We start from the raw sequence: 19632 nt of genomic DNA, 5'->3' as shown, positions 1-19632 counted from the left end.
ATGCAATACTGGCTTTTGACAGATCAGTGGCAGCTTCAGGCATTCACATGTAGAGGCAGGGATAGGAAGGAAGGAAGGTGGGGGTATAAGTGCATGGATGAGTGAATAAATAAATAAATAAATAAATAGCAGGCTCTGGTTCACAAACGCTTACACCACAATGATTTCGTCTTGTTAGTGGCTTCCTAGAGGCACCTGGTTGGCCACTGTGTGAACAGACTGCTGGACTTGATGGGCCTGGGTCTGATCCAGCAGGGCCTTTCTTATGTTCTTATTCCCAGCGGGTAGCCGTGTTAGTCTGTCTGCAGTAGTAGAAAAGAGCAAGAGTCCAGTAGCACCTTAAAGACTAACAAAAATATTTTCTGGCAGGGTGTGAGGTTTCGTGAGCCACAGTTCACTTCTTCACATACAGCTAGAATGTGAATCCATCTGTCTTTAAGTAGAGGAGAGTGAATTCAGACAGGCATTAGTATGTAAATGTTAACAGTACGTACATGTGAATAGCAGGCGTGATGGGATTAGGTGTGGTGTGCAGAAGAGTCTGTGATGTCCAGGGGAGAGATGGGTGTGGAGAAATCATGATCTTTATGTTCTTACGTTAGGGCGAAACCGCACGGTCGCTTTAGCCTCCTTTATTCCGTGTTTCAGCCAGGATTCAGCCAGGATCGAACGCACGTTCGGCGAAAGGCATGCATTCGATCCTGGCTGAAACAGGGAATAAAGGAGGCTAAAGCGACCGTGCGGTTTCGCCCTTGGTTATTTTGGAAAGGTGCGGATTTAACGAGGAACGTGCCTGTCAGCGTTGAGGCTGCTTAACGCGAACCGCCGCTAGGGGGCAGGAGACGGCTGTCTGCTGAAGGCCACGACGTCCAACCCGCCGCCAAGCAGGAGGCAAGGAGCCGGCTGCTCGCTCTCTTCCAGGCCTCTGCGGGGCAGCACCCTCCTCTTCCGCCAGAGCCTCTCTTGCCGGGTCGGCTCCGCGTTGTCAGGCCGGTGACGTGTTGCGCCTGCGCAGCGGCCTCGGCCTTTTCCTTCAGCGCTCACGGCTGCAGACGTTTCGCCGAGCGGGCCGCGCTCGACAGCGAAAGCGGGCCGGACCGAGAACCATGGTCAGTACCGGGTCCAAACCGGCCGGGCAGGGGAGGGAAGACCCGGTTCGGCGTTCTGGAGCCGCCGCCGGCTCCTGTTTGTCTCCAGCCGGTCGGATGGAGTCGGATTGGGAAGTGGCGGCCCTGGCTGCGGAAGCCGCTTCCAGCGTGGCCTAATGGCTGCGCTGCCCGCTTGCGGCTATTGCTTTTGCAAGGAGAACGGCCTCCCCCCCCCCCGTCCACCTTCTCGTCCGAGCTTACATTCCCGGGGTTGGCGCTTGGACTTCCTCCGCTTCCGGGCTCCTGCTTCTGCTCCCCAATTGCGATCCTTTCTCGGGCCATGGCCTCTTCTTTCAAGCCCCCCACCCGCCCCAAATAGAGCGGCTTTGCCCCTTCCCCTTTGACATCTGGAGAGGCAGAGAGTGCAGGCCCTGAACGCCTTGAAAGGCACACATGGCGGCCGGCCTAGTTTGTGCTCCTGCTTCGGGGAAAGGGGTGGATGGACGTAATGGGGTGGGTTAAATTGGGGGGTGACCCGAGGGCATCGCAGGTCTCCGTTATTGAGTCTTTCGGGAGGCATGACCGCAGTTCTGTTCCAGTTTGTGCAAACTTGTTAGAAAGCCCAGAAGGGTAGATGGCGTTGAGGTGTTTCAGCAAAAAATAGAAAGGGGTGTTAAAAGACCTAAGGACAGGTTGGTGTAAAGCTTTTGTGCAAGCCTATGGAAGCTGGCACTGCAAGATCTCTTCTTGGTTTTAAAAGTTTTTTTTGGTGGAGGGGGGAGAGTTGCAAAGGTTTCTTGGTTTGTTTTGTGGCATGTGCAAGTTACGTTCTTTGCAGTGCATGAAACGCGCATTCCCTTCAGGCTTATTCGCCCATTACATTTTCAAATATATGCTTACCTTAAAAATAAAAGTAAGAAAGGTTTATGGAGACAAATTAATATTTACAAACAAGTGATTACAAAGTCAGAACTAAAGAGTGGTTCATTGCTGAGTGTCGTTTCACTAGTGAAAGTTGGCTTCAGCTGCCATGTCAAGATATTTGCTCTAGTGTGGATGTTGTTATACAGTCTAGAAGTAAATGCAGCGCAAAGATAACACAGCATGAATGTACTCAAATGAGAGAGCCTACAAATGACAAATGCAGGATGGGAAGTGATGTTCCTTCGCTTTAAGCTGCCTTCCTTATGCTGAAGGTAGTACATGTGAAGCAGCTTTACAGAATGGCAGGGAAAACCTGCCCTTTCTTCCAGAGGCTGGGATATAGGTCTGGAGTCTTGGATAACTTTGATTTCTGGGCTCCTGGTTTCTTATAGATCTACCGTTTGGTCCCTTGTGACGTAGCATTGACCAGTGTTTCGTCCTTGACATTAGTGCTTTGGGACTGTGTGTTGATTGATACTTGTGCTGGGAAGCCGTGTTTGCCCATTAAAGGTTTATACATACTTACAGCTCACTAAACATTTGTGGGTTTTGGAGTACAAGTTAACAAAAAAAATTGGAAAACTGGTTTAGCTCCATGTGAAATTGAGTATTGTGGATTATTCCCAGTGTTACAGCAGTGAAAAAGGTGCATCTAATTCAGCATATGCGTTTTAAGACCACATGTCTAAAGAATTGACTGATAACTTGCCAAGAAAGTTGTTTTACATTTGTCAGCTTCAAAAGCTTTTTATTGCATTTAGTTCTTCCGGTTCAGGAATTCGTCTTTGATATTAACACTTTTGTGTTCTGTCTGGTCCAGGGGTTCGTCAAAGTTGTCAAGAATAAGGCCTACTTCAAGAGGTATCAAGTAAAATTCAGAAGAAGGAGAGGTACGGTTCACTTTTTTTGGCATCTTTCAGTCCATTTAACTAGATGAAGACCTGAGTCTGCAGTTTCTAAATATGCTCTGGTACTTTTTTCTTTCAGAGGGAAAGACGGATTATTATGCTCGGAAACGTTTGGTGATTCAAGATAAAAACAAGTACAACACTCCTAAATATAGGATGATTGTACGTGTCACCAACAGAGATATAATTTGCCAGGTAAGGTTGCTGTTCTGTCCTTCACCATACTGTGAGGGGTTGCATCATCAATCTTTTTCACAGAAATGACTTCCATGTAGGAGTTCTGTAAGACGCGAAGCATACCTTAGCTGGCATAGGAAGCAGAGTTGAGTTTCTCTTAAATGATGTGCTTGTGGAACTGCTTTCAGTATTCTCTCCACAAAGAAAGCTTTAGAGTAAGTGTAAAAGTGCTCTTGGAGCAGTCTAGGGGACTGTTGTAGCTCCCTTAAGCCGACGCTGAGCTCTGTGTTACACCACTTACTTTTTTATGCATCTTAGACATCCTGTACTGATGTCAGATTGCTAGTGTTTTCTTGACGCATGTTGTGTTTGAAAAGAGTGCATGTGGTTTTCACTAGGGGAAAAAACTACCCATCTGCAGAAAATGCTGAGGGAGCAAAATCAAAATTAAGCCTTCATAAATCCTGGCATAGCATCTTCCTAATTCTTCTAAAAGCTGCTCTTCCAATTCTGTCTCCATTTAAGAGAGACGTCTGGAAAACAAGCTAAGTGCATAGATAGGAAATTGATTGGATGTTGCCTATTGCATTACACTGTTGCAAAAGCAACTGTTTGAAGCATTAACCCACAAGCTAGTTATCACTGGCCTTAGGGCAATCCTTCACAGTAAATATAAGCCTGTTTCAAATCTGGAACTGTCTGTGCTCCAGTCAAATGACAGTCAAAGTAACTTTGACAGTTTTTTAAAATATCTGTTTTGCAAACCTTTCAAGTAGGTGAGCATGAGAATTGTAGTTTTGTGGAAGGGTTGGTAGTCACTAACACAGTTCTGTGTGTCTGTCCCAAACTGGGCTTCCATGGTGGATCTTTTTGAAGCCCAAGACAAACAACTGTTGGTTTATAGTGTATTTGTTCCCTTTGTGAATTCATTAAGGAGTGGGATGTATGTTTTCAGGTGTCATTCTGAGTAATATATCTAAGCTGGTGTAAGTGATTTGTGAAACTATAGGTCTTTCATCCTGTCTATTGAGGTTGCATTATTGTTTAATTATGCTCACCTACTTGAAGAAAGAGTTTGCAAAATAGATATTTTAAAAAACTGTCAAAGTTACTTTTGGTGACTTGTCATCAGTAAACTGCTTGCGTTAAGGGTGGACTTGATTCTTCTATCTTATTAAATGAAATGTACGTCTTTGGCACATTTCTTATTTTCTTGTTTAACTACGTTTATGAATGTCCTATAGTTTGTGATGCCAGATCTGGAATACGAACGCAACATTATGCTTATCTTAAATGGGAGAACTGTTTCCTGTATTACATTGTGACACAGGATTGCTTGTGTGCCTTCCACAGCTATGGGAAATATTGTTGCCTGTTGAGTAGCTTGAGGAAATAGCTGCTTAGGAGATAGCTGAGTAGCAGGCAGCAGCATCTCCCTCCTTTCTTCTGTGTTGGAGAAATCAAGTGCAGCGCTGTTGCAGCTGCATGTGCTCATGTATGCACACCCTCACTCACTGAGCTTTTGATCTTTAGACCTAGGAGAGCGTGCATGTGCAATCTTCTGTAGAGCTCTGCTTTGATACATTAGAAACTGCCACAGCAATAGAGGAAGGAGGTGGGAGCTATCATGGTTGGGGAAAGGCGGGTGCTCTTGCAATGTTGGCGGGGGCAGAGTAAATGAAATTTGTGGCAAGGATGTTTGATCAACTATTGGTTGTTAGCCATTTAGCTGAATATACTTTTTTGCAGCTTGTTCTCAGCATCCCAAGGGCTCAGCCTGACCCCAGCCAGACACACCTGTGCCCATGAATCCAGTAAAGCATCCTGCAGAGGATGCTGAGAAGCCCTAAAGTTCTTTTTAAACATCCGATTTGATAATTTCTGGAGAACTCAAAAGCTTGTGCACTGTGTTGTGTTATTTTGGTCGGTCTGAATAAGAGGCATTACGTAACTTATGTTTTTGGATTTTGCCATGGACCAACGTACAAAAAACCTATTCCCAGTACTTACAGGTACCCACAGTCCCTGTAACTGAGATTGCAGAAGTAAAGAAACATATGTCTCTCGTTATATTTACAAATCGCTGTGTTGAGAGGGGATCGTTTTTTCCCTGAGTGGATCGACACTGTCACCAGCAATTTTTCGACTGACTCGGGAAATGACCATTTGTGGTCTGCTAGGTTTGGTGGGAATCCTCTTGTTTAGCAGGTAATACAGTGTTGCATTTTACTGTGGATTGGGGTTTGCGGCCACTAACACTGCTTTTGTTGTCAGATCGCATATGCCAGAATTGAAGGTGACATGATTGTCTGTGCAGCATATGCTCACGAGCTGCCAAAGTACGGCGTGAAAGTAGGCTTGACCAACTATGCTGCTGCCTATTGCACGGGCCTGCTGCTGGCCCGCAGGGTATGTATCTGTTGAAAGCCGCCTCAGACTCTTGTGGGACACCAATTAGAATGTGCCATTTCAAGAATCACAGTCCCACTGACAATGCAGTTTTCATAATGCTGCCTTAGAAAAACAGATGTAGAAAATGGATAGTCTGCCTTCTTAAATGTTGACAGGTATAAATACATTGCTTGTATGTATTAAGCCAGCACGTTATTAAAAAGATCAAGAAATAAACATTGGGATCAAGGAATTTGTGTTCCTGTTGCTGCTAAATGTTTCTGTGATAAAAGTACAATCAGGTCTTACAGCAAAAACAGAATTTGTTCAGTGGGGGGCTTCACTTCTCTGTAGCCACTGAGATAGTCTTCCTTCCTTGCAGTCCTTGGCATTGTGTACCATAGGGGGAAATTGTGGCAGGCTTCATTTCCTTTAATAACTTAATACTGCTATAATGGAAGAGGGTGGCCTCACAAGGTATATCCCATACCTTGTTGACAATCCCCTGCATCACTAATTGCCACAGAGTAGGTCTGGGAAAATTACAGGGAGTGGGGCAACCAAGAATCGTAAAATGCAGTTTCAGAGGATTTTTTGTCGTGCCCTGAACAAGGCTATTTACTAGGATATTGTTAATTTCTGTAAACTTGAACTATTTCTTCCATGCTTGGGTTTGAAGGGCTTGGCGTTTGTTCTTGCTTGCTCTCTGTATTTTTCTTACAGCCAGCCACAGTAGGCTCTTAAGAGGGATTTCAGTCTGCTTACTTGTATCTGATGCAGTATAGAAAGTTTTCACTGAAAAATCTATAGCTGTTTCAGCAAAATCCCAGATCTGTTGGAAAAAAATTCTCTTGTAGCTGCTGAACAAATTTGGCCTTGACAAGATCTATGAAGGCCAAGTTGAAGTAACTGGTGATGAATACAACGTGGAAAGTGTGGACGGTCAACCTGGTGCGTTTACGTGCTACTTGGATGCCGGTCTGGCACGAACTACCACTGGGAACAAGGTCTTTGGAGCTCTCAAAGGAGCCGTGGATGGTGGTCTGTCAATCCCACACAGGTAACCTTTTTTTCCCTTTGTTCAGATAACTCCTTAAGGAAGTACAGATCTTTGCTTACCCAGTTTAGTCAGAAACCTAATTGTAGAACCTGCTTATCGTAGATGCATTTGACTTTTGCCATAATTAGCAAAAGTCTGGTTGTATTTGTATGAGTTTCACACTTTGGTAAAAAGGATAGCCAGAACATAAATAGTCCACTTTTTTATTGTTTCTTTTTAACTCGGCTACTGTGTGATGATATCCCACTTCCTGAGCATTCTGTAGTTGGTCCTTGGTATGTGTATGATGGATGTCGGTGTTTCAAGACGGGACTGATGGTGGCTGAGACTTTTGACTCTTGCTGTTAGCTTGGAAAAACAGAACGAGATGACTGTTCTATACAGTGTCTTTCCCACACCTTGCTAAAGTTTGCTCTACTTCTGCCTCACAGTACCAAGCGCTTCCCCGGCTATGACTCCGAGAGCAAAGAATTTAACGCAGAGGTCCACCGCAAGCACATTATGGGCCAGAATGTTGCAGATTACATGCGTTACTTGATGGAGGAGGATGAAGATGCTTACAAAAAACAGTTCTCCCAGTATATAAAGAACAATGTGACGCCCGACATGGTAAGATGTTAATTGTTTCCTGCTAATCGTGGATGGAATTCAAAACAGGTCCTAGTTTGAGTCTGTATTGTATAGGAAAATGTAAATGAGTGATCTTTGTGGCTCATTTAGAACTGAGGTCAGGTATCTATGCTCCAAGCATTCCTTTTTCCCTCCATTCTCAGTATATAAAGAGGATGGAGCTGTGGGAAAATTGAGAGTCTCTCGCTCTTTTTTTTTTTTTTGGCTGTCAAGTCACAGCTGACTTATGGTGACCCCATATGGTTTTCAAGGTAAGAAACCATCAGAGGTGGGGTTTGCCATTGTCTGCCTCCGCATCATGACCCAGGTATTCTTTGGGGGTCTCTCATCCAAGCCAGGTTCAGGGCTGAGAGTGGGTGTAACTGGCCCAAGGTCATCCAGCAAGCTTTCATGGCATGAGTGTGGATTTGAACCTGGGTTTCCCAGGTCCTCATCTGACACCTTAACCACTACACCACGCTGACTCTGCTGTGGGCCAAATTGGTTACCACACTCTTTGTAACTTTGCTGCTGCAGAGATGGTTTATGCAGGTTGCCTTCAGTCAGTGACTTAAGGCTGTTTCACACTTTACCTGGTTTGCCACTGAAAGTTTAACCCTGGCTCTTCAATTAGAATACATGCATGATGCCTGTGTTAGTAAATAAAATTTGTCTTCCCTTTTTAATGTAATGTATAAAAGCTCTTCTAACTGCAGGCCTCTGGTCTATTTAAAATGTTGGAGGAAAATCCAGCATGCTGATTATTCTGTACTGAAGTATTCTTGGACTGGTTCTGTACCCTTGTTTGGAATAGATTTGAGGTGGGTTGATGAGGTCACGCCTCGAGTTCACTGTAAAGCTTTATCTCTAGAAATCCATTACAAAGTCTGTAAGGCAGACTTGCTGAATGATTTGCAAATATTATGGTGTTTTCAGATGGAAGAAATGTATAAAAAAGCCCACGCAGGAATACGTGAGAATCCAGTCCATGAAAAGAAACCCAAGAGAGAAGTCAAAAAGAAAAGGTATGATGGACCCCCCTACACACACACTCACACACAAGAGGTTCCTGTGTAACAGTTAGCAATACTGGTGGTCTGTGGACCATCCCTCACCAGTGTCTAAAACAGAATAACATGATGGATATGGCATTTCTGAGTTGTTAGTAGAAAGTGCATCTAACAGGTGTTGCTCAAAAAGCATCTATCCTGTTCTCTTAGATGTTTCTGTGATATACCCTAATTCATAACTATGCCATAAGTGCCCTGGGCTTCATGCTGATTCAAAGTATCTTACAAACTGTTAATAGTGGTCTCCATGCCTACTGCATTGGGTATCACTCTGATCATTCAGCAGCTTTTGCAGTACAAGCTTGTTCATTGGTTAGTTTATGGATGTATGACAGGGGTGTCAAACATGCTGCCCATGGAGGGCTTTTCTCCAGCCCACGGAGCTGAGGCAGCTAGTCCCCCTTTCCCCCTCCCCGACCTTTTCTGGGCTTCCCAGGGCCGCTGTAGCCCTGCGCGCCAGCCAGAAGCCTTCCCCCCTCCCTTCCCAGGGTCGCAGGGGCCAGAGCGGCTCCGCAAGCCCAGCCGACATCCTTCACCCCTCCCTCTTTGTCTTTTTCTCCCTCTTTCATTGTTTTTTTCTCTCTATTCTCTTTCTCTCTCTTTCTCTCTCTCTTTCTCTCTGTCTCCCTTCCTTCCCTCACCCACCCTCCCTCTCTCCTGTCTGTTTCTTTCTCTCTTTCTCCCTCTTTATTTCTCTTCTCTCTCTCTTTCTCCCTGTCTTTCTGGACTGGGATAGAGTGGCAGGCTCACCAGTCAAGGCAGCCAGTCCTCCCCTAGTCCAGATATGGGCTGGTGGGCCTGCTGCAGGTTCACCAGCCAAGGCATCTATCCCCCAGTATAAATTTTTTAACAAAATTAATGGCAGGAACTAGAGAAACAAACTTCATAGAAGACACTTTTTAAATCAATTAATATTTTTTTACTTTATTTTTTACTTAAAATACAAACATGCTTTACAAAATAACAATAACACTGCTAAATAAAAGAAAATACTGTAAGAACGTTATTGTTGTAAACTTGTTTGTGTTTTAAGTAAAAAGCAATATCATTAATTGACTTTGCCTGTGTCTTTTGTAAAGTTTGTATCTCCAGTATCTGGCATTACATTTTATGGTATGTATGTATTTATTTACACAGAGCCCTACCAAGTGACATTTATGTCATATCCGAGCCTCCTAACAAATGAGCTCGACACCCCCGATGTATGATTTGCTTAGGGAAAGGAGAGCGAGTAAATACCTGAATATAGGGAGGGCTCCTCTGATCAGAGATTGGTCAGTCTAGCAATAAATACTTGGTTGAACAGATATGCCCGTCTCTCTTTGAGGCCTAACGGCTGTCTACTCTTAAGTGGCTTAGGGTTGGTACTGCTGTGTACTTGAAGGTGGGTAGGAGAAATCTTGCGTGGACTTGCTAACAGCCACACCCTGTGGTTTCTGACATAAAAAGGGATAGTAGTAGTCACCTCCTTCCCTTCCTGTTAAGACATACAATATCCCAAAGATGTTAACACAGCTAAAATGTTGAACACAGCTACAATTTGTGCATGAGGCACAGCAGGCCTTATTTACACAATGCCAGCTTGTTCTGGGGATAAATTACATTGATAGATTACAGTGTTGTTTATTTAGCATATAGTAACTTGTAAACTGACAAAAGCCAAACTACATGACGCACTGTAAGTAATTATGAGCACTGATGCTACATAGAATTGGATGACAGAGGAGACAAAGCCAATGTGGGTTCTCTTAGAGAACCGTGCTTTGGCATCCGACAGATTTAATGGTTGGAGTGACAGCTCAGATTTGCTTGTCAGGTTTTTAAAAAATTGATTGGCAGTAACACTGAACTCTTTGTTGTGCAGGTGGAACCGTCCCAAATTGTCCCTTGCCCAGAAGAAAGATCGGGTGGCTCAGAAGAAAGCCAGCTTCCTTAGGGCCCAGGAGCGTGCAGCCGATAGTTAAGATTCATTCCATAATTTTCTATGAAGATTTTGGAAAAAACAATAAATTTATTGAACCAGTGTTGTTAATGTTGATTTACTGACATGGAATCATAGCTTCTTTAAATGGATTGCTGAACCTGCTGGTTTTCCTGCCTTTGCCACTTCATTCTGGTATAAAAAATTACCGATGAGAAGATGGAATTAATTTTATTGTTGCGACTATCCCTATTAAACATTTGAAACCCCTCTAAGTATCACAAGATCAACAACCTGGCAGTGGGGGAGAGGCTGCACAATGTTAACTACAACTGATTTATGTAAGCAAACTTGAGGTAATGTCAATTCCGCATCCATTTTAAGTGTTCGCCTGTGGGGAAAGTGAGTCTTTTATGCCTTACTGGAAGTGTGAGCAAGATGTGCTTTTTGACATAAAGGATTCCTTCCTTTGCTTTTTCATTTTATTCATAGGTATATCTCATGTGCATCTTCTTGTGAAGCTATTGCTTTAACTTTCCATTTGAAATTTTCTACACTTTATGGTAAAACAGCCAGTGACAGGAACAGTGATGGGTTAACCACTTAAAAAAATAAAGACCCCGTCCATTTCCATTGTACCACTTTTCCATATCTTGCCTGTCCCAAAATGTGAAGCAGCACAGCTGCTGCTCTGAGCCATCCCTACAATTTTTGATTTCCCACCACCTAAAAGCTGTATCCATTGTGTCTCTGTTATGGCTCACCTACCCCATAATCCTACATTCCCCCATCTAAAGCTTCCTTGTACTACCAGTATTGAATGGTGTATGCTGGAGCAGCTGTGAGTCCACTGCACCTCCATGTGAATGCTATACTATTTGTTTAAACGCTGAAAGTGGTTCTATAATTGGGGTTGAGTATGCTGTGGGCTGCATCAGTGACACTACAGCAGCACTAAAGCAGCTTTATTAGAATCTTTATGCCACCCACACAAGGGGCTCTTAGCTTTACAGGGCAGCAAAGTATTCAGTGAATTTACAGCATGCTTCACCCTCCCTTTGAATGGCAGCAGACCAAAAGTGCAAGGAATATGAAATGCAAACCAAGCAGGAGGTATACTATATAGTGAGGAGCAAATAAAAAGGCAGAGCAATGGAAGAAAGTTCACCACCGAGTGACCTCATGTCATTGCCCTGCACTTCCTAGTATGCAAGAAGTATGCCACCCTTGTTCTCTAGGCAAGCCAATCCTTCCACAAAGTGGCTGTATTGGGGTTTGTGATCCAGCGGAGGGTGCTGGCCCCAGGGGTTGAAGACCACTGAAGTAGAGGATGTATTGATATGTTATTGTAAGGCTCAGCAACCCATATCCTACAAAAGCAGTGGAAATCCTATCCTGGAGTGGCTATGTAAGTTTGTTACCCTTTCCTGTGCCGTTCTGTATAGTGGGTGTAGTTACTTGTTCTTTCCATTGACATTTTAGCTAACATGTTTTTATAGGATGGGAAGTACAAAATAATTTCAGTCTTAGGGAAAATACTCCATGTCAAGAACCTCTAGTCCAAGAGAATTCTCTTGGATAGGCTAGCAAAACAAAATTATTAAACCCTGGGATGTGAGTCCTCACACCTCAGTCTTGGTAGCTTCCACCAGCCCATTTGCACTACTCAAACAACCAGAAGCCAAGGGGCAAGCTTCCAGCCTTCCTGGGATTTAAGTTAAGAAAGTCACCCCTGCAAGATAGACCACTTGCAGTGTGAGTTTCACAAAACAACCTGGTAGGTGTAGCCGCTTTAGCCTAGGTACTGGAATTAGATTGAAGCCACCTGAAGACAAAAACATGAGACATAATTAAAGGGATTTATTGAAATTGTGCAAGAATATTTTCAAAGAGAACATTAAGCAATGAGGAATCAAAACTAGATCAAAAGGACTAAGTACACAGTAATAACAGTTCAGTTTACCAGATGTTATCCTTCTTGCTGAAATCTTCCAGTAGTTGAAGTCCACTCTTTCCAGAGTCAGCATGAGCAGAAAGTCTGTCTGGCCCATAAAGCAATCACAAGGTCTGAAGTTGGATCAAGGAACTATAGCTTAGGCACCAAGAACAAAAGTAGTCTGGAAATGCTAAACTTTTATGGTCAGAGGATCTGAGTATGGCCTGAGCTCTTGATCAATCAGATCCGTGGCTGATTATGTCGATGAATTATGTTGCCCTGTTGCTAGCCAGGTGACCAAAGTGTGATAAATGGTGAGGGCTCAGCTGTAGTCCACGCCCTTCCCATTTCTCACAGGTGACAAGGTTCATAATTTTCGCTAAATTGAACGGAATGTGGCTAATTAGTTTAGGATGCACTGCCATAGCTCTTGGCCTTGGAGATTAGGGAGTCAAGGTTGCCTCTTCCCTGCATCTGGAATCTTATCTCAGTTGCAAAATGTCAACGCTTGCTGAATTCCAAGTACTGCACAGTTATTTTCCATCTTAAACTCTTATTTTGCTGTAGGCCCAAACCTGAACCAATGTTTTTAGTTTCTTAGTACTAAATTGGACTCAATTTCTTGGCACACCAAAGCTATAGTTGAAAGGCACCTCCCCCCTAAATAAAAACACCAGAAGAGAATGTGCTAGTGAAAGACACATCACATCTTAAACAAAAGCCCATTTTGTACATGGTAAATCCACACACGCCAGAACAGTACTGATAAGATTTGGTGTATTTTATGTAGAACAGATATCTTCTAGAATGATCCTATACTGTTGCATTTTTTAAATGCAGCTGCTTACTGTGGTAGTTTAGTTAAATTTCCTAGCCATGCATTCTAACATGATTTCTTGAATCTCTTTTAATTCTCCCTTGGCAGCTTTTTGCCCTAGTAGGGTAAAGGGACAGTACAAGGGATGCATGCACAGGCAACATGGGCCTGGCTATAAATGATAGAGTCATGTAGCCCCTCCTCTATCAAAAACCTCTTTATTACATATGTTTTTTACAAAAATGAAATCAAGGTGACAGGAGAAGAGATGAAACATGCAATTCTAACAAACTTCATTTTAAAAAATCATTTATTGAAGTGACAGGGCATTGATTGCAAATTGAGAACTGAACAAAGGAATGAGTGAGCTTATACTACTGCTTACTGCAACATACTGATGGAGATGCCCCTTGGAATGACACAGTTTTATTAGGCTTCTATGTTTTCCTCAGTGGAGTTTTATATATAAACTTGAGTATAAGCAATTACATAGCAATGTGTTACACTAGGGGACAGTATGGTCTAAATGTTAAAAGAACAGAGTCTGACTTTTGCACAAGTTTTATTTATAGTATCAGAAATGTTCAGTAATTGTTTTTTTTAAGTTTTTAATTTCAGTGAAACCAATTTCTAAGCAACTGTATTTCGAACTGCAGCCTCAGTTTGTAAAAATCAAAAGTAGTATCTAGCATTAAAAAGGTAAAGGTAGTGCACCTGTGCAAGCACTTGGTCATTACTGACCCACGGGGTGATATCACATCACGATGTTTACCAGGCCGACTATTTTTACAGGGTGGTTTGCCATTGCCTTCCCCAGTTGTCTACACATTACCCCCAGCAAGCTGGGTACTCATTTTACTGACCTTGGAAGGATGGAAGGCTGAGTCAACCTTGAGTCGGCTGCCTGAAACCTAGGATTAGGTGGATAATTATATTGCCTATCTAGTATATTGGTGTCCGACATAGCCCATGGACTTGACCCTAGGGTGCACCTCACCTAATTTTTTTAACAAAACATTTATTTGAACTGTTCTAATTCCGTTACAATTGCATCATGTATCTGGGGCGTTATGTAGGCTTAATGACAAAAGGGAAATTGTAATTCAAATGGTAATAGCCTTTAAATAACGTATTCAACTAACTTAGACTTAAAAAAAAAAACCCCCAGTAATCAGACATATTTCTGGCTTAATTTCAGGGCTTGATGTGTACTAGGATCTAAAGATTTGTTTTTTAAAGAGTGGTCACACCACTGCCTCCTTCAAACTCCCTGGGAAGACCCCTGTGCTAAAGGACAAGTTAATGATCACACCGCATCCCCACTGGCCTTGACCAGCCAGGATTGGCACGGGTCCAGGAGGCAGGTGGATCCTGTCTGCATCGGCCTGGGCGAGCTGACTGAAGTGGTCCAATGTGGGACCAGAAGATGGCCAAGAGGCCTCCAGTTCATTAATTGTATCAATATTGGCAATATTGGCAGGGAGGTCATGGTGGAGCGACATGATTTTATCTGCGAAATAGCTCGCAAAAGCCTCACAGTTAATAGCCAAATTAGAATTTGATTGTCCCTCCTCAAGGGACGTAAGAGACCTAATTATTCTAAACAATTGAGCTGGGCAAGAGCTAGCGAACACATTGGAGGTCGCATAATACTGTTTCTTAGTGGCCTTCATTGCCACCTCATAGGCTATCCTATAAGCGTCCTATAAGATGTTCTTGCAGCTTGATCATGAGTTCACCGTCAAACTCGCTCTAGCCATCTAAGCTCCCATTTCTTACCCTGGAGCTCCATTGTATACCATGGGGCCTGGCAAAGAGGGCATTGGGGAGTGATTTTGTTGATGGCTGCGGAGACAGCCATGCCAGTCCTCCACAAGCTCATCTAAGGAATCGGATCCCACAGAGCGCTCTGGAATCCTACTGGATCCATGAGCCTCCACTGGTGAGCATAAATCCGCTCGATGCCCAAATAGGGAGAGGCCAAGAAGTCAATCTGGGCGTTCAGGGCCAAGTGGTCTGACCATGGCACCCTCCCCATGGATATCAGACCTACATCTATCCCTGACCCAAAGATCAGACCAATGTGTGGCCTGCTTGGTGTGTGGGACCTAATACAATCTGGGAGAGCCCCAGCACCAGCATGGATCACACTAGATCCAACTCCTGAGAAGACAAGATGGAACCAGCATGGACACTGAAATCCCTCAGGACTATAAGCCTGGGAAACTCCACCCCGCAACCGCCTCAACCAGGCTCAGCAGGGTATCTGCTGGTGCATTGGGTGACCAGTATACCAGCCAGAAAACCACGGTCTCCTCAACTTCCCAGACCAACACTCTCAATGCTGGAGATCTCTGAGGCAGGTAGAGCCCTGACAGAGAACGCCTTCTGGATGAGTATCGGTACCCCCACACCCCTGACCAAAGACCGAGACTGATGGAGGACCGAGATACGTGGGGGAGCAAGCTCTTTCAAGGCGACTGTCTCGCCCTCTCTCACCCAGGTCTCAATCACACAAGTCAGGTCCACACCCTACAGTACAAAAAACGCTGCAGGGTGGCGGTCTTATTTGCAATGTTTCGCAGGCCTATGGTTGAGGGCAGCAACGGGTACCACTGGAAACTGGCTTCCCCTCCCCCCGACCTCCCCTTCCCCATTTTCCTATTCCTGTCCCCTGTCCCTTTTCCTGTTCATCTCCTACCTCCTGAAGCAGGACATCCAAAAGATAGTTGAAGCCACTGGAAGAACATCACTTCTTAGTAGGAATGGATAAGATGCCACTTGATGTACTATTATCTTCAACACTGTTTTAATCTAATATTTTAAACTGTTATGAATATTTTTTATCACTGCTTTTATGTTTGTTTATATATACTGATTTTAGCTGCACTGAGCCTGGCTTTGCCAGGGAAGGACAGGATATAAATAAAATGTATTACTATTATTGACCAACGCCTAGCACTAGGCCTGTTAACTGTGCCCTTTTGTACAAATAAAGTTGATTGTAAAGTGTTTTGGACTGCTTATATATTCATTATTAAAAATATGGATTTTTAGAAGTAACATGTCACCACCATTGCTAATAAAACAATATGGCTAGCACACATTAATTTCTGATCATGTGGCCTACTATTAAAAAAATACAGATACACTTGATAGAATTATACACTTTAATTACTGTGATCTCATTGCCTTCCACTTACCTTGAGTGTCACTGACAGACTGGTAGGGCAGTGAGAATTACCTTAGCAACAGAACAGTTTTACCCTTCAGTTATCAATCCAGGCTGAGAGGAAGTTTATACCCCAGCCCCAGAGACTATCCCATCTATTTTTTTAAAAAAAAATTCCTACTGGGACTTTTGTGGTGTACTAGGAAAAGTACCAGAAGATTATTTAGGGTGTTGTAATCACTTTGGCCTGTTTTCCTTACCCATCACAGGTATTGGCATGACAGTCAAAAAGTATACCCATGCTGAATGTTGGGGTTAGAGAGAAGGCTTTAATATTATGTATAACTGATCTTAGCCCTGACCTGGATGGCCCAGGCTAGCCTGATCTCAACAGATCTCAGAAGCTAAGCAGGGTCGGCCCTGGTTAGTATTTGGATGGGAGACCACCAAGGAAGTCCAGGGTTGCTGTGCAGAGGAAGGCACTGGCAAACCACCTCTGTTAGTCTCTTGCCATGAAAACCCCAAAAAGGGGTCGCCATAAGTCGGCTGCGACTTGACTGCACTTTACACACACACACACAAACACACACACCCCTGATCTTACACCTAATCTGTGTTTCAAATTTTGTAATGTGGACCATAAACTAAATTGTGGAATTCACTGCCAAAGTACACAATAATAGCCACAAGCTTTAAAAAAGATTTATGTGGAGAGGCCTATCAATGGCTACTACCCAGCATAACCAAAGAGAACTGCTTCATTCAGTGACAGTAAGCCTCTGCAGACCAGCACTAAGAGACAGCATTAGGGGAAGGCCATGGACTCTCTGCCCTGTGGTATGGCCCTCCAGAACAGTTGGTTGGCCACTGAATGAAACAGGATGCTCGACTAGATGGACCATTGGACTGATCCAACAAGGCACTTCTGCAGCTTTTCTCTGCACCTAGTCACTCAATCACACAGGATTATCAAGGCCTAGCCAAGCTAGATAGATAGGGCGAAAACGCATCGTTGCTTTAGCCTCCTTTATTCCGTTTCAGCCAGGATCAAATTTTTCTGAACGCATGAGTTTTCGCCCAATGTGCTTTCGATCCTGGCTGAAACGGAATAAAGGAGGCTAAAGCGGCCATGCGTTTTCGCCTATAGTCTGAGCTAAGGGAGAGAGAGAAGGGAGTTTGTTCTCATCCTCATGCACACCCCACCGCCTAGTGATTCAGGGAACGGGGAAAGGATAGGGACCCTAACTGGTAACAGAACCAAAGAGTTCCCTATCAAAAAGGGGTTGGGATACCCACAGAAAAACATAGACAAGCACTCTTGGTAACTCACTGGTGAGATTTGGGGAGGGGCACAAGAGGATGACACTTGAGAGTGCCAGTGACCATGCAACCTCAAACAGAGTTGTGTGTTATTTAGCTGGTCCTAATAAAAGTATGTGTGGAGTGTATTCTGCTTTTTGAATGTTATTTTGGGATTGACCAAGCGGCTAACAACTTGTTAATGATATCTGAAATCATCCAGTAAAGAAAAGGAGGATTTCAAGAATCATAGCTCTGCACACAATACAGACTTGACTTGCTCAAGACCATCATGTCTTGAAGAACTTTCCTATTTTTAATCTTTTGTGTGTGTGTGTGTGTGTGTAACATCCATCATGATGATGATGTTTACACCCTGTTACGTGTCATTTAGTGGGGCCTAATAAACCTTATGTACAGTTTTGATTACTATGAAGCCACATACACAAAAAACACTAAGCTAGTAAAAGATCAAAATAAATGCTTAGCTTAATGCCTAAAAGGAGCATTGAATTAACAAGACCATTGACTCTGATGAAGGGAGCATTGACTCTTGAAAGCTTATACCCCGAAAATCTTGATCTCTAAGGTGCTACTGGACTGTAATGTAGCTGTTCTATCGCAAACCAACATGGCTGCCCTCTGAAAAAGCAGTTTCCTCAGGACTGGTACCTCATATTTACAACTCCAATGCTTCCGTGTATTCAGACAAAAAGGAATATTTGTTCTCTTTTTCACTCTACTATAAAGTCATATTCTTTGTCTTTCTAAGGCTTATCAAATGAACAATACTTCTGAAAAGGGGAAATAATTCCAGTTTATTGTAAACAATTCATATTCAAAATGAAAACTCTTGAAGATGGTGTAACAGCAATCAAAATAAAACAGTACAAACTGCTTCGTTAACAAGTTGTTACTCCAAAATTATTTCAAATGTCTAGAAATATTTGGCTCAATATTCCCCCTCCCCACTGAGCAATGATTGTAACAATACTGACATTCAGATCTACTTGGCATGAACATATGCCTGGGAAGATGTGGGCTCCTTAGTAGTTGCAAATATTAAACTCTTGAAGAATATTTGTAAATTTAAAAACTCAAAGTGGACATTGTGCAAGACTGGGTTTAGTAAAAAATACTTATACAAGGCAACAATGCATATGATTGTAAAACAAATTAGTATTTCACATTTATTTAATATAGGGATCACAGACCATTGTTTTATGAGTGCATGTTCATTATGTAGTTAGACCAAGTTATGACATGTTAAATTTAAAAAGGCAGAGAAACTTTAAAATGAAGGAATTTTATTTAGCTTCTCCCCCTTGTAATAGAAATACCGATGTAGCAAGTGAAGAGGTGAGAATATGTGTTAGTATCAAGGCTCATACGCACAAGTGGTTCACTAGAGTTCTGCAGAACAATTACAGGTCATTTGAGCAGATTTAGCGAACTATCCACCTGGACCGAACTGCAGTGTTGATAGCTAGAAGCTAAAAGGACACCAAGGTTATCTATTTGTAATCAAAGTTGTTATATTTGTTCGGAAGTGGAGGCCATGCTTGTAGCCCTGTGAAATATACAAAATATTCAAAAAAGTACCAAACAGTTCCAAAAATTGAACTAGGAGAAGTGCTCTTAAACATATATGTATCTGATAATTGTCTTATTTGCTGCTTTGCAAGTAAAGCAAAGATAAAGTTTCAATTCAGAACACCCAGCGCCCCTAATGTAAGGCAAACCCTGGTTGAAAAACCAGGCTGCCCTGGTCCCAGAACAAGTTTAGACATTACACAACATTCATTCAAAATTCAATTTTAAAATAGTGAGTTGGATCCAGTGGTCCCCTTCCTCCACTGAGAAGATTGTCCTTACCAGATGGGAACCTTTGAAGTTAATCGAATACCCACAATTTCAGGACACACAAAAATGACCCACAATTCACTAAGATAGAGCACTTCACTGATTTTGGCTTTTGGATGAAAATACTTGGATCCAACAACTATGGCATAGTTTACCAATGTGGCTGGTAGTTATGGGAAAGAGCCAGTCAGTATTAAGCACGATTGTTCCTCTGATTTCAGAGGGTTAAGCACAGAACTTCTTCTCTGTTGAAGCCAACCTGGTTTAGTCCTCAGTCCTATGCACATTCCTATTGAATTCCGTGGAAGTTTCGGAGAAAACATGCATGAGAACAGGCTATTAGACCTTTGACCAGACCATGTCCTGTGGTTTTAAATATTTCACCTCAAATAGCAAC

General features: G+C 43.0%; 2 protein-coding genes and 1 non-coding gene across 3 annotated transcripts in view; 2 read left to right on the top strand and 1 right to left on the bottom strand.

Moving 5' to 3' along the window:
- LOC130473537 (divergent protein kinase domain 1A) overlaps window positions 1-19632 on the bottom strand; it is a 141833-nt gene that overhangs the window by 102994 nt on the left and 19207 nt on the right. The gene's annotated exons all lie outside the window — the stretch shown is intronic.
- Window positions 1052-10249, top strand: RPL5 (ribosomal protein L5). The gene is made up of 8 exons (XM_056845081.1): window positions 1052-1109; window positions 2833-2902; window positions 3000-3115; window positions 5372-5506; window positions 6346-6548; window positions 6980-7157; window positions 8094-8182; window positions 10092-10249. Exons 1-8 carry the CDS (start codon window positions 1107-1109, stop codon window positions 10189-10191), a joined length of 894 nt encoding a protein of 297 aa, XP_056701059.1. The 5' UTR covers window positions 1052-1106; the 3' UTR covers window positions 10192-10249.
- LOC130474049 (small nucleolar RNA SNORD21) lies at window positions 6776-6871 on the top strand. The gene has a single exon (XR_008933198.1). It is a non-coding gene; the product is annotated as a small nucleolar RNA SNORD21 (small nucleolar RNA).

This window comes from Euleptes europaea, chromosome 2 (assembly GCF_029931775.1).
Source record: "Euleptes europaea isolate rEulEur1 chromosome 2, rEulEur1.hap1, whole genome shotgun sequence".
In the NCBI taxonomy this organism is placed as follows: Eukaryota; Metazoa; Chordata; class Lepidosauria; order Squamata; family Sphaerodactylidae; genus Euleptes; species Euleptes europaea.
The sequence above is the reverse complement of the archived record's forward strand: the minus strand, read 5'-3'. Positions and strand labels throughout refer to the sequence as shown.

Excerpts from the sequence above, each read along its gene's own strand:
- RPL5 (XM_056845081.1), top strand. Across the intron at positions 5,507-6,345 it reads GCCTGCTGCTGGCCCGCAGG|CTGCTGAACAAATTTGGCCT; the intron begins GTATGTATCTGT and ends ATTCTCTTGTAG. Across the intron at positions 8,183-10,091 it reads AGAGAAGTCAAAAAGAAAAG|GTGGAACCGTCCCAAATTGT; the intron begins GTATGATGGACC and ends TTTGTTGTGCAG.